At 35.1% G+C, this 11,985-nt stretch overlaps 2 protein-coding genes across 2 annotated transcripts in view; both read right to left on the bottom strand.

The window, feature by feature from the left end:
- Positions 203–8,061, bottom strand: LOC109831168 (putative clathrin assembly protein At5g57200). Its single transcript, XM_020398507.1, has 15 exons — positions 7,883–8,061; positions 7,721–7,790; positions 7,218–7,315; positions 5,544–5,682; positions 5,286–5,413; positions 5,079–5,171; positions 4,894–4,944; positions 4,117–4,182; positions 3,966–4,031; positions 3,760–3,840; positions 3,580–3,654; positions 2,292–2,465; positions 2,125–2,203; positions 1,361–1,479; positions 203–649 (listed from the first exon to the last, which is right to left on the bottom strand). The coding sequence occupies exons 1-15, from the start codon at positions 7,961–7,963 to the stop codon at positions 203–205; spliced, it is 1,767 nt and encodes a 588-aa protein (XP_020254096.1). The 5' UTR covers positions 7,964–8,061.
- The window catches only part of LOC109831167 (NADP-dependent malic enzyme-like), a 14,145-nt gene continuing 12,053 nt past the window's right edge, over positions 9,894–11,985 (bottom strand). Inside the window, exons 3-10 of the mRNA XM_020398506.1 lie at positions 11,836–11,946; positions 11,731–11,788; positions 11,081–11,146; positions 10,859–10,954; positions 10,689–10,760; positions 10,504–10,587; positions 10,281–10,379; positions 9,894–9,926 (exon numbers count right to left, since the gene is read on the bottom strand). Coding sequence (XP_020254095.1) covers positions 9,894–9,926; positions 10,281–10,379; positions 10,504–10,587; positions 10,689–10,760; positions 10,859–10,954; positions 11,081–11,146; positions 11,731–11,788; positions 11,836–11,946 — 619 coding nt within the window. The remainder of the gene's footprint in view (positions 9,927–10,280; positions 10,380–10,503; positions 10,588–10,688; positions 10,761–10,858; positions 10,955–11,080; positions 11,147–11,730; positions 11,789–11,835; positions 11,947–11,985) is intronic.

Below are 11,985 nucleotides of genomic sequence, written 5' to 3'. Positions count from 1 at the left end.
TGAAAAACGTGGAGAGTGCAGCATAGAGATCGATGTATTTGAAAGAATAAAGAATAAATATTAATCTTAAATATGTTACAGTATTTATCCAATACAGAAGAAAAACTGACCTGATAATAAACTCAAAATTGAGCCAAAACTACACAAAAAGACTACCTCAATTTACCTCACATCACTCCTTCATCTTTCAAAGACATGGGGATCAAAGAAAATTTGGGTTGGGATGAGGAGCAGGAGGACCTCTCTGAGGCAATCCAGTCAATCCAGAGAAAGGATCGCCGAAGGGGTTAGCAGCAGATAATCCTGCTGTTTGCTGAGGAGAAGGATTTTGAGGTTGCTGGCCATAAGGCACCATCATCATCATATTCTGCTGCTGACACTGATGCTGTTGGTAATACTGCTGCTGTTGTTGTTGCTGATAATATTGCTGCTGCATTTGTTGCTGATAGTATTGTTGCTGCTGTTGTGCCATTACAGCCATTTGAACACTGGGGGGAGGAGCTATACCGTTTGACATTGCAAACGGGTCTGATGTGTTAAACGGGTTGGCAGTTTCTGCACCGCCATAGTATCCTACTGAAGCAATTTGTTGTTGCCTCGCCGTATCTTCGTAGAGACTGTCGAGCAACAGCTTGTCGAAACCTCCAGCCTAAGACAGAATCAAGAAATTGAATGAGGAAGCTAAATAGAGGCGTTTGTTAAACTTTTTATTACAAGAGTTGCAGTCTTTTAGAGTTACGGTCACCAAAGAATTGTGCTTCCGCAATTTAAGGTATATATTTGCCTCCAGTGTCAAAAGGTTACTTGTACATAGCAAACAGACGAGAAATATAATCACTCCAATGACGATCCTTCAAAAAAGGTTTAACCACGGTGAAGAAGAAGCTATAGAATATGTTTCATTTTGGTTCTTTTGTTCAGTCTATATTCTTCATATGGAAAAGAAATCAATGACCAGTGGGTTATAGAACACAGCTTTTTCTGCTTTTAGTATCTTGCTCTCTGCCAAATGAGGAACTATTATTCACCTATTATTGTCAATTACCAGGCATTTGCGTCAACCAGTAACAAAATACAGTTAAGCTTGAACAGGATCTTTTTAAAGCTTGACTCAAGAAGCATTCAGAGAAAGACTTGGATGATGATATCATGAATTCAAACAAAAGAGCATGACACAGAGACAAAGTGAATTTATATTCTACAGGTAGGTTACTGATCAGTAGAAAGAGGATTTGAAGAATACATAGAAATTATGTTTGAAAAAATGATAGATATGTCGTGAATGTTAGATTTCTCAAGAACATGAAAAGTAAGTTCCATTGAAGAGCAAAAGGTCAAATAGAGCAAGGTAAGTTCAAACCAGTTTGCTATCAACGGCATGATGGCTGGAATTGCTGCTTGGAGTAGTCACAAGCGCCAATTCCCATCCTGAACCACCACATATCAAGTCCATAGATGTTGGTTGCTTTACACCCTCTCCTACAAACAAATTATTAAATATAAAATAATCAGTTGTGACAATGATAAAGTGCATAATAAATCTACCAATAATGATAGACACTATTCTACTTAGATATTAGTCCACAAAGTGTAGAACATATCCAGAATGAAAACAGCCCATAAAATAACATGTTTTGAGTTTCCAGCCTGGATCAGTAAGAACCTGAACGGATGAACCAGACAAAATTAAGGGCAGGCTTCATATCTACAACGGCACCTTTATCCAACTAGATACATATTATATGGATAGCGTTTTATATCATCATAAAATAACTAAAACCAAAATTCATACAAGTGATTATATTCATGATTTGCTTATGAGGTTGGAAATATCCAGATGTCATCAACTTGTTATCCAACTCTGGACATCTTCTCAAGAAACTTATAGGTTCCACAACAATCCGCTTCTACTTTAAAGGGATATAAAGATCGATCCTAAAATTTTACAAGTGTAGTCTTAAAGAAACCAGAGAGATGGCAGATCTGAGGATTTCAGTATGAAGATATTTAAGACCAGCCTGTTGATCGAAAGTCAAGTTGAACCCAATAAAGGTCAGTTGATTGATAATATCATAAGAACAAAACCCAATAAAGGGCCAAAAATCAAGCATGGCAATGGAATACCAGGTTGCAAGATGGCTAAAGCCAACGCATTATTCTGCTCAATTTCTGCAGCGGCAGGATTTATTTCTGCATCCAGACCCTATATGATTATGGAGAAGATCAATACAACCATAGAAAAAGTAAAATAACCAAAAAACACACAATGTAAACAGGAGATAAAAAATCACCAATAAGTCTCCTGTAGTTATGGGTTCTGGTTCTGGTTCTGGTTCTGGTTCTGGTTCTGGTTGATGAGGTTCTTCAGCCTCTGTGGTTGGTGGTTCCTCTTCTGGTGTGGGTTCCTCTGGAGGAGCTTCTGCTTCTTCTTCTTTGTAGGTCAGTAGGTTTTTCTCCTCATATTCCTGGTATTAAAATATTTACATAAATACAAATTCGATTAATATAATAAAATTATAGCAAGGTACAAAAGGTCCCCTTCCACATAATATCTATATATCTACAAGCACTCATAATTTTAAGATGTGACATATTTGCCTCCCTCTGCTCTCTCTTTCACTTATGCCCATTCATGAATACATAAAATTATACCTAATGTTTTTTTGTAAATATTTGTCACTTTATTATATTTAACATTATGGTCAACCAATATAGTACTCATATTCTGGAGGAGGTTCCAAACAGGAGATCCTAATTCTCCAAAACAAAAAGATAGCAAGCTCCATGTTATAGTATCATGCGGGCACAGGTGTAACTAGATTTTCTTTTCTTTTCTTTTTGGGTTCTGTCGTCATTGTGTGTGTTTTAAGGAAGGGAGGGATATAATTGCATTTGTTTTGGACCCAAATATAATGGGATTAAATATGGGAAAAGATGTCACATGGCATCCCCATTTCTTAGGATTATGTACTAAATCAAGGTAATAGAGGTGAGACATCACTTGTCCCTGTCCCATGCATTCGGGCAAAATTAATTTCCAACAATCGTAAAAGTTGGACAGAATTTCAATGTCCTTCGTTTAATTTGTGGGAAGGATGATGGAGACAATTTACCACGTCATTTCAGGTGAAATCATTCTCGACAAAAACTTCCTCAACAGATAACGGCCATCGCCCTCAACAAAGTGGAGTCAATGTTGATAAATAACAAAGAACAACTTAAAATTTTATGAAGCAATGAAGGAAAAAAGTTACATGTCAGCAATGAAGGAAAAAAGTTACATGTCAGAACTTAATTTACTTCTCTATATAACATGCTAAACTAATTCACAAATATTTGGTTAGACTATCCAACTCCTTTAGGTGCTGATTAAGGAACTCTATTCTTCGAACATATAAAATTTATATTATTGGGAGATTTTTGATAGAAGAATTGTTTCTTGTTATTTATAGCACTAAAATCAAGGACAAGGATACAGTCAAAAATTATGAACTTCCAATTCCTAAAATATTGTTGTCTCTAGAATAGTCACCTCTTTTTGGTGTGTGCGCGTGTGAGTCCGCGAGAGTGAATACTCACCAGATTCTTACTTGAACCGGCTTTAGGTGCTTCTTTAATGTATTCTTCCATTGTTGCAAGAAATGATGGAGGTGGCTAGAAAGAAGATGAATCAATGAGCAAACACAGAACAAATTACCCTAGGTAACGCAGCACAACATATAAAAAGCCAAATAAATATGAGGTGAATCAAAAGCAAACCTGTCTTAGAGTGGGAAATTGAAAATTCCTGGCAAGGTCCAAAGCCTTGCAGAATTCATAGAACTCAGCAAGATTTTCAGCCTGTCAAGGGGGAAAAAAGACCAATTCAATTTCACTTTAAACTCCAGTTAATCGGATGATAAAATCAAATTCCTTTAAGAAAATTTTTCCACCATAAAAAGCATGACATGGCTAAGAATCAGTACCTGCTGTCCAGCTCTTTTATATATTTCAAGAGCTTTAATGGCATCAAATTTTGACATCTCGAAAAACTGTAGTAAATTGTAAAGGTTAACAGCAAAACTGGATGGTGAGGGGGTCTGAGCTAACAACAAGCTATGTTTAATAGAACACTACCATATCAACAAGATTGATAATCCCATCATTAATTGCACAGTAGATTTTGAAGCTTTCTTTTAGGATCTGAATAATGAACAAAAAAGAAGTGAGTTGGCTTCAATTTTTATCTGTGCCAAATAAGTGGCAACTTATGTATTGTATTAATGCACTATTACAGCGATGTTAGTAAAATAATTCAGTATCTAGTTTATGAAGGGTCAATAGTAGAACATACACAAAGGAAAAAAAAGAAATGGGTACGCTCAGAATTACACAAGATGGACTGATATAAGTTAATGAATTGGGCAGAAGTTTACATATTAGACACTGATGAATGATAAAGTTTGACAGTAGAATAGACCTTGCGAGGCAGGGGCCAAGGAAAAAGAGAACAAGAAAAATATGCCTTTTTTGGTTTTTATCCTCACAAAGTTCCTTTTTTTGACATTCAATTTTCATATTCTTGACATAGAGGTAACAAAATAAAAAGGTGGGCTGATTGCCACTTGGGCTTAAAGAGAAGAGCATCAAAGGCGACTAAGCAATGGCGAGGGCTGATAAAAATTTTGGAATCACATGAATAGGTCCAGTAATAAAGGTTGTTTGGAACCACTATTTGTGATTTTATAGTCATTTTGTCAATAGATTCAACCTACTCATATTATATCAGAAATCAAACAACATGGTTATGCATGCGTTCTTTTTCTTCCAAGTACACGTATCTTCTTATATATCTGACACAGTGAACAAAATCTAAATGTTCCATAAAGAAATAACAAGTACATAAGTCCATACCAGAGCTAGTGCATATTGTATAAGATAGTTTCCACATGCTCCTCCTTCAGGCTACAGTTAGTTAAAAAAAACATATATACTGATTAAAAAAATAAGAGCATCTAATGTGATAGTTATCAAACTCTTCTTTTGCATGGAAAAAAAAGTAACTAGATTAGTAGTGGTGGCTTAAAATGAATCAATACCTGGCAGTTTACCAGGCGAAACAACAGCTGCTGTAAAGCAGGCAACTGCTCCAGCAGATCTGGACAACACAAAGTCCTTGTTCTACTATGACCCTGGAAAAGTTATCACCAACAAATAGATAAATCAGCTTTCTCAAAAGAAATAGATATCCAGAAGAAATTCAGATTCCGTATAAAATTGCACAAACATTAAAGCAATCAAGACACCTTGGTGGCCCCCTGTGGATTTTTCAATAAACGCTCTGCTTCAATATCATATCTCAATACTCTGAAGCACTCGAGTCGTTCCTCTAGAAACAGTGCGTATGTACGAACCCATGCAGAGCAATCCCAAGCTAGAGCAAGAAAAATGTAAAAGTCCGAGAAACAATAGAATAAAAATTCTGCTGTCGTAATTTACTACTATTTTCAACTGCACATATAAAAAAGTGACTGTATTCGTGGCATCTTGTGCACATCACTTACCAAGAGGGCTTGAATCATCCTTAAAATTAGATATCTGTAGTACGTGTCCTTTATGAGAATAGTTCAACATCTCCTCCCTGAATGTTGGATCACCCTCTCTTAATGTCCTGTGAATAACTATCAATGTTTTCAACGCAACCTGTGAATTTCATATAAATTTAATTATTTGGCTGGGAGGATCTGAACAGGGTCAACCCGCAACAACATCAGACCAGATGGATCTTAGTAGCTATCAACCTTCAAGAGCTTTACAGAAGTAAATATTATAGACCAATACTCCATGCAGCTTAGGATTTACTGATTATGTTTAATTTATTATAAGAATATCTCGGTAGAATATAATTTCGCAGCTTCAGAAGATAACTATAATAAGAAATGTTATGTTGTATTAGAGGCTTGATTTTATTGGCTATCGCACATATCTGAACATGAATTAACCATCAATTTAGAGTTATTCATACAACTGAATTCAATTCAAGTTCACATCTTTTTTCTCTCCTTGAGATGATGACCAATTTTTGCCGGCACAAAGACAAAATTTGAGAGAGTTGACAGGTAATATTCAACAATATAAATGAGAACATTTTTTAGTAAAAACGTCAAAATATATATTGCCTGACAATCATCTAGATTTTAAGTGTTTTTGTCCCAGTTTTCCACCTTTCCAATGCAAACTTTGGAAATACAGAGTAGAGTTTCCCAGTCAACTGAGTTTGGATAAAATTATTAAAAAATACTACCACGAATGACAAACTTAAAATGACATGGTATAGTTAGAGAATGGCAGATAAGATGTCCTATATTTGTTTCAAGCTTATGACAATGAAACTTAACAAGAGTTGAAAGACAAAAAAAAAAACACCAAATGGAGGAATATTCAACATAGGCTGGGGCTATGTGTTAGACTCTAAAAACCTAATGAATGAATTGCTCAAACTGTTGGCCATATTCCCCTACACAAAGGAGAACCTAACAAACAAATTATAAAAAACTGGTTCTTGTCTGCCTCGACCCTTATGGTAACACTGCGCAATAAGCATTCTCTCATATTCATACAAGAACCTCTCTTAAATAATAAGAAAAAATATTAATAGAATGAGACTTTCACATACGACATCATCCACTTTTCCTTTATCACTGGATAAAAGCGTAGCTAGACATTGAGGCCCAGTTTTAAAAAATAGAGAAATATCAAACATCTCATTAAAAGCTACCAAAAATTCCAACTAAGGATTCAATGACATACTTCCGTATTTGATTTTCCTTCAGTTACTTACGAAAATTTAGGGAAAACAGTAAATATTTTTACTGGGCTCTACCATAGGAGCCACTAACAAGAAGGTGGTCTTTGCACCATATAGCTAAATCAAAGCCTTGGTACATAAATATTATTAATATACAAGATAAACAGGCTCAACATCCCTGAAAAGAAATCAAGTTTGGTATAAGAGAAAATCCAAAACTTATTGGGAAGAATTTATCACAATAATGTCGGCAGTCATCCAGGAAGCAAAATAACTATGTAAATTAATCATAAACTCAATTTTGACATAAAATGCAGAATAGAGAAGGAACATTTTTTTCTTCTGATTGATGAGTCGGCTATGCCTTCCGAAGTCGCAATGAAAAAATTTCAGCACAATAATGACACATAAACAGAAAGAAGAAATTTACCGTCCAATTATGAGTCTTGGCCAGTCGTCTTGCAAGTGCATATATGCAATAAGCCACATCAGCACGCGGTCGAGATACAGATACAGCAGCAAAGATTTCTAGAAACAACAGATTTAGCATAAAAAGGAAATTAAAACTTCATTGTTAAAAGCGCACTGATAGAAACTCTATTGCTTAAGCTCCAACTGGCAGGCGATCTTTAATCAATCAACAAAAGGTGCATAAAAAAAAGCAAACAACTCTCTAACATTACACAAATCTGAAAATGGTTCCGTCAACCAAATGAAACGCTTTAATTTTGTTAAAAAATTTCAGCATGTCAGAAAAAAAATTCCTAATTTCTAAAAAAATTTTGAGCGAATCCAAAAATAAACAGCAAGTTTACATCGAACTACCCGATCCCACATTACAAAAACCAAAATTGAGTGCAGTCTCTTCAAAATCGATAAGAGTCGAAGCCAAATTCCCCGAATTAGACCAAAATAATACAGAAATGTGCTCACTTCTGACATGGCGTTCCTTGGGAGGGCATTCCACGTGGTTCGTCGCCTTGACGATCGCAATGTCTAAATCCTATCGCGAAGAAAGATCAAACGCATGCCAGATCAAGAATCAAAGGGATCGGAAAATGACGAAACTAAGCGAGGAGGTGGAGAAATTCAAACCTTGAACTCGCTATTGACCTTGGCGAGGCCGACCTTGGTGGAGTCTTTGATAGCTCCATAGGCCTTTCGCCATGTCCCCATTCTCTCTCGTATAAATCCTAGCCCTAACCCTAATTCTTTCAATTTCTCATCTGAGAAAAGGAAAAGAAAGCAGAGGAGGGAGAAAGAGGGGAGAGGAAATGAAGGATCGAAGGAGGGAGAAATGTTTTCCAACCACAATTTGCTGTTTCCCTCCCCTTCATACGAGGGAGTTGATATTCTCACTCTCGCTATTTTATGAATACAACCCTCTCTTTTTGAGCTCTTTTAAAATCCATCCTTCTTTTATTTATGCCCCAAAAATATGTATCATGTCGTGTGAGGAATCTTCCTACCTAATCTATTAAGTTTAGATTCAATAAACCCATCGCGGGTGATTCGAATGGCTGAGAGGTTACAATATGGCTCTCACGAATGGTGATCTAAACGGTTGGAAGATTACGTATAACTTCGTTTGGTAAGAAGAGAGATAGAATAAGCTAAGGGACAAATTTTAAGATCGTCTTTGGTAGGGAGTATTTAGATGGTAAGGTAAAGTAGAGTAAAGTGAGATGATGAGAGAGAAAATATAAAATGAAATAGAAAGTGAAGATAGAAAATTCCTCCAATTTGGAGGGACACAATGGTGAGGAGAGAGAAGATGCAAAATAAATTAAAAAGCCATGTACCTCCCCTTACTCCCTCCCAACCAAACAAGAATCACAGAGGATATACCTCTCATTGCACCTTATTAAACCTTACCTCACCTGATATTTATATTTTTATTATAATTTTATACCATTTTTATCTATTTATTTAAATAAATATACCACTAATAATATGTTTTATCTTAATTTACAGGTTAATGAAGAATTAATGAATAAAAACCCAAAAAATCAAACTCCCTGATTTTCTACCATTTATTGAAGCCTAGATATGAAGACAAAAAAAGTCCAAGAAAGCTCAAGGATCTATGAAGAAATCAGGTCAAGAAATCAACAAAAATCCAAATCCGTTGTAAGCCAATCAGTCGGGCAACCGATTGGTTCGCAACAGAAATAGATTTCTGGCTGAGACTTAACTTTTAGTCTCCAAGAAATATCCAAGATTCTCATTCATTATTGTAGGCTATAAATAGACATAGAGGGTGAGGGGTTTGAGGGTAAAAATTTTTGTAAAAACTCTATTTGGAGAGGAGGGTACTATTAATTAAGAAGACCTACCGAAAATTTTAAATTTAATGCAATTAATAAAAGATTTTTTTTTACCTCTTCATATTTTTCTTTTCTTCTCTTTATTTGATGATGAAGATGAAGATGAAGATGAATGTTTATTTTCAAGAGGCTAGAGCACTCTTGCAATGTAAACTTTTCTTTTTATCTTTTATTTTCTTATAATATTTTCTTCTCTTGTTTTAGATATTCAGTGGGTTAGAACCCTTTTGTTTTAGATTTACTAGTTGGATTGCACGTGCAATGCACGTGGTTAAGTTTTCATTTTTTGTTTAAAAATTATAATTTTAATTATAATGTTTTATTATAAAATTATGGAATGTAAGTAATGGATAAAACATATATACATAATGTAAACATTCAACATCTTATAAGAATGTAAAAGAAGTTCAAGTTAAGAAGTCAAACAAACGTTATCTACCAACAATGCACTGTTTTGCTCTGTATTTGTGCATTTCCTTTCACTGTGATGTAAGGGTCCAAACATTATACATGCATTTTCAGTCATGCTCTCAGTAAAAATGCTCCACTTGATGAGTCACTAAAGCTACTAAACTGGATGATTAATGTTACATTTGAGACGAGTAATACAATGGTAGAGGTTAGCTGCTGCTTTCTTCAAGAATGGGCTTTCTTCAATAGTACCTCGAAAGTTCGTTTTCTAGAAGATAGCCTGAATGCCCAAGCATGCGGCCAAGGCAATTGATCTCTTGCTGCACCTCCTGAGTTTTGAGTAAATGAATCTATAAGTTCTTTTTCAATTAATCCTGGAGATTCAATTTCTCTGTCCCAGACTGAAATTTATATATAAATGTTAATAGGTCATAAATAAAAGAGCACAACAAATGCAGGCATGTAATGATGAAGAATTCTATTTGTCCGCTCCCCCTCCTGTTATAACTGTTATATCAACTTTTGGATATTGGACTTTGTAAGTTATGTTCGCATCCCTCTTGTAAATTTTTAATAATTTAATATTTTTTCAATGAATAGGTCACCTTGCCTTGTTTTTCTATTTAAAAAAATACGGGAAGATGATTAAATTCATATTAAACCCTATATTTTTTATCTAATTTGTACTTGAAAATAGTTCAGCAAAATAAATAAATAATCAATAGACTATACAAGTAGCAGAAGGAGAAGATGACCTTGCCAGCACCAAGAAACCAAAAAGTGTGTTCCGGTAATTTTTCACCAACCAAGTTTAGTGCTGGAACAAGCCCAGCCAGGACAATAGAAGCTGTTCCATGCAATGATTTAATTTATTAGATAAGTGTTATTTTGTTCAAAAATCAAATAGAAAATTATTAAGTTGAAAATGGTAGAAGGAATTTATCACACAGCTAACATAAAGCCACATGCTTGCTTTACCTGAATATCATCATTAAAGAGAAGATAACTTGTGCTATATTTTGCAAGCAATTCAAATGCATTATGGTTTGAAAAATCCTCAAACTGCATGCATAAAATTTTAGTTAAATAAACTTGTAGCAATAAAGGGAAAAAACAAAATTAAATTTGGTAAAAGTACGGTAATGCGTGGTAATTTGGCCAACCTGAATAAGTACTTTATCCTCATAGTTCTGTTTGACAGCAGTCATGAATTCATGTAGTAATTCAGCATATTCCTACTCCAAAACGTACAAGGCAACAATTTAGTAATACTAATTAATGCTTATTGTAAATTCCACATAGCATGCTAGTTAGTGTCTATAGAATCCCGTACCTGACAAGTAGCAAGCTTGTGCCGCAACCCAATATAGAACTCATCATTCAACAATTGCTTATTGTTCGTGCCCACATCAATCGTGATGGGTAAGCACTGCGAATAAATTTAAATGTCCGTTGTCTTATTTCTTATGGAAAAAAACATAAAGCTCTGCCAAAGGACTGTTTAGGCTATTAGAACTAAAAAAAACATAACAGATTAGGTAATTAACATGCTTACAGTATTTGGTCGAATCCCTCCAAGGGCTGTGTACAAAGAAAGCTTGCCAACAGGAATTCCCATACCCTGGACAAAGCTTGCTAACAGTTATATGGGAAGGAGTTTGATTCATGGATGTGGACACAACTTTCTTACAAGTACACCATCAAAAGGTCTCCTAAATGTTAACTTTCCAAGGGTCAAAAAATAGGGTTATATATGTTTTTTTTCATAATATATACACTATATTTAAGAGAATTCATCCTTTTCGTTTGTGTCACATTTTCAAAAATTCTAGAAATGCCCTCACTTTGAAAAATCAAAGAAAACACACTGTCATACTCGAGAGAAATCTACAGATAATGCCCCTCAGTCTTTTAGTTCCCCCAGGTACAAAAATGTACATAATCAACAACTTAGATAATTTAGATTGCAGCCCATGCATTTACAAAGTCTGACAGTATCATTTAAGTGTTTACCTCTACATATAGTCCTATACAAATATAGTCCATGCAAGTCGCTAGCAAAAAAAGTAAATAGCTAGTATCATAACTGTAATTGAAGAATCAGTTATTTCCACCAGAATCAAGCAACTAAACACATGAGACTAATAATAAATCTGTGAAGAAAATAACCTAAAATAAAAAGAGTACACATAAAGAGTAACACACCTCGTCCATCACGGAATACTTCAGAGAAACAGACGTCACCAGCTCGGCGCATATGGTCCTAGAGAACATCCATTTTAATCCAGCCACAATTTAAATTACACACACATTTCAGAAAAATGTAGGAACTTGGTACCACCATGCGCAAGTTCCTCCATTGTAACTGCGAGGACGATCAAAAGACGAAGAATGGCCTCTTCCACCATGCGCAAGTTCCACCTGTGTAAGCACAGAGAAACCATAAGATAATGGAGTGAT

The sequence above is a fragment of the Asparagus officinalis genome, chromosome 2, assembly GCF_001876935.1.
Source record: "Asparagus officinalis chromosome 2, Aspof.V1, whole genome shotgun sequence".
Lineage (NCBI taxonomy): Eukaryota > Viridiplantae > Streptophyta > Magnoliopsida > Asparagales > Asparagaceae > Asparagus > Asparagus officinalis.
Note: the sequence above shows the minus strand (reverse complement) of the source record. Positions and strands in the feature narration are given on the sequence as shown.

Excerpts from the sequence above, each read along its gene's own strand:
- LOC109831168 (XM_020398507.1), bottom strand. The coding sequence starts at position 7,963 with ATGGGGACATGGCGAAAGGCCTATGGAGCTATCAAAGACTCCACCAAG. Across the intron at positions 4,945-5,078 it reads TTCGCCTGGTAAACTGCCAG|CCTGAAGGAGGAGCATGTGG; the intron begins GTATTGATTCAT and ends AACTAACTGTAG. Across the intron at positions 4,032-4,116 it reads TTATCAATCTTGTTGATATG|TTTTTCGAGATGTCAAAATT; the intron begins GTAGTGTTCTAT and ends AATTTACTACAG.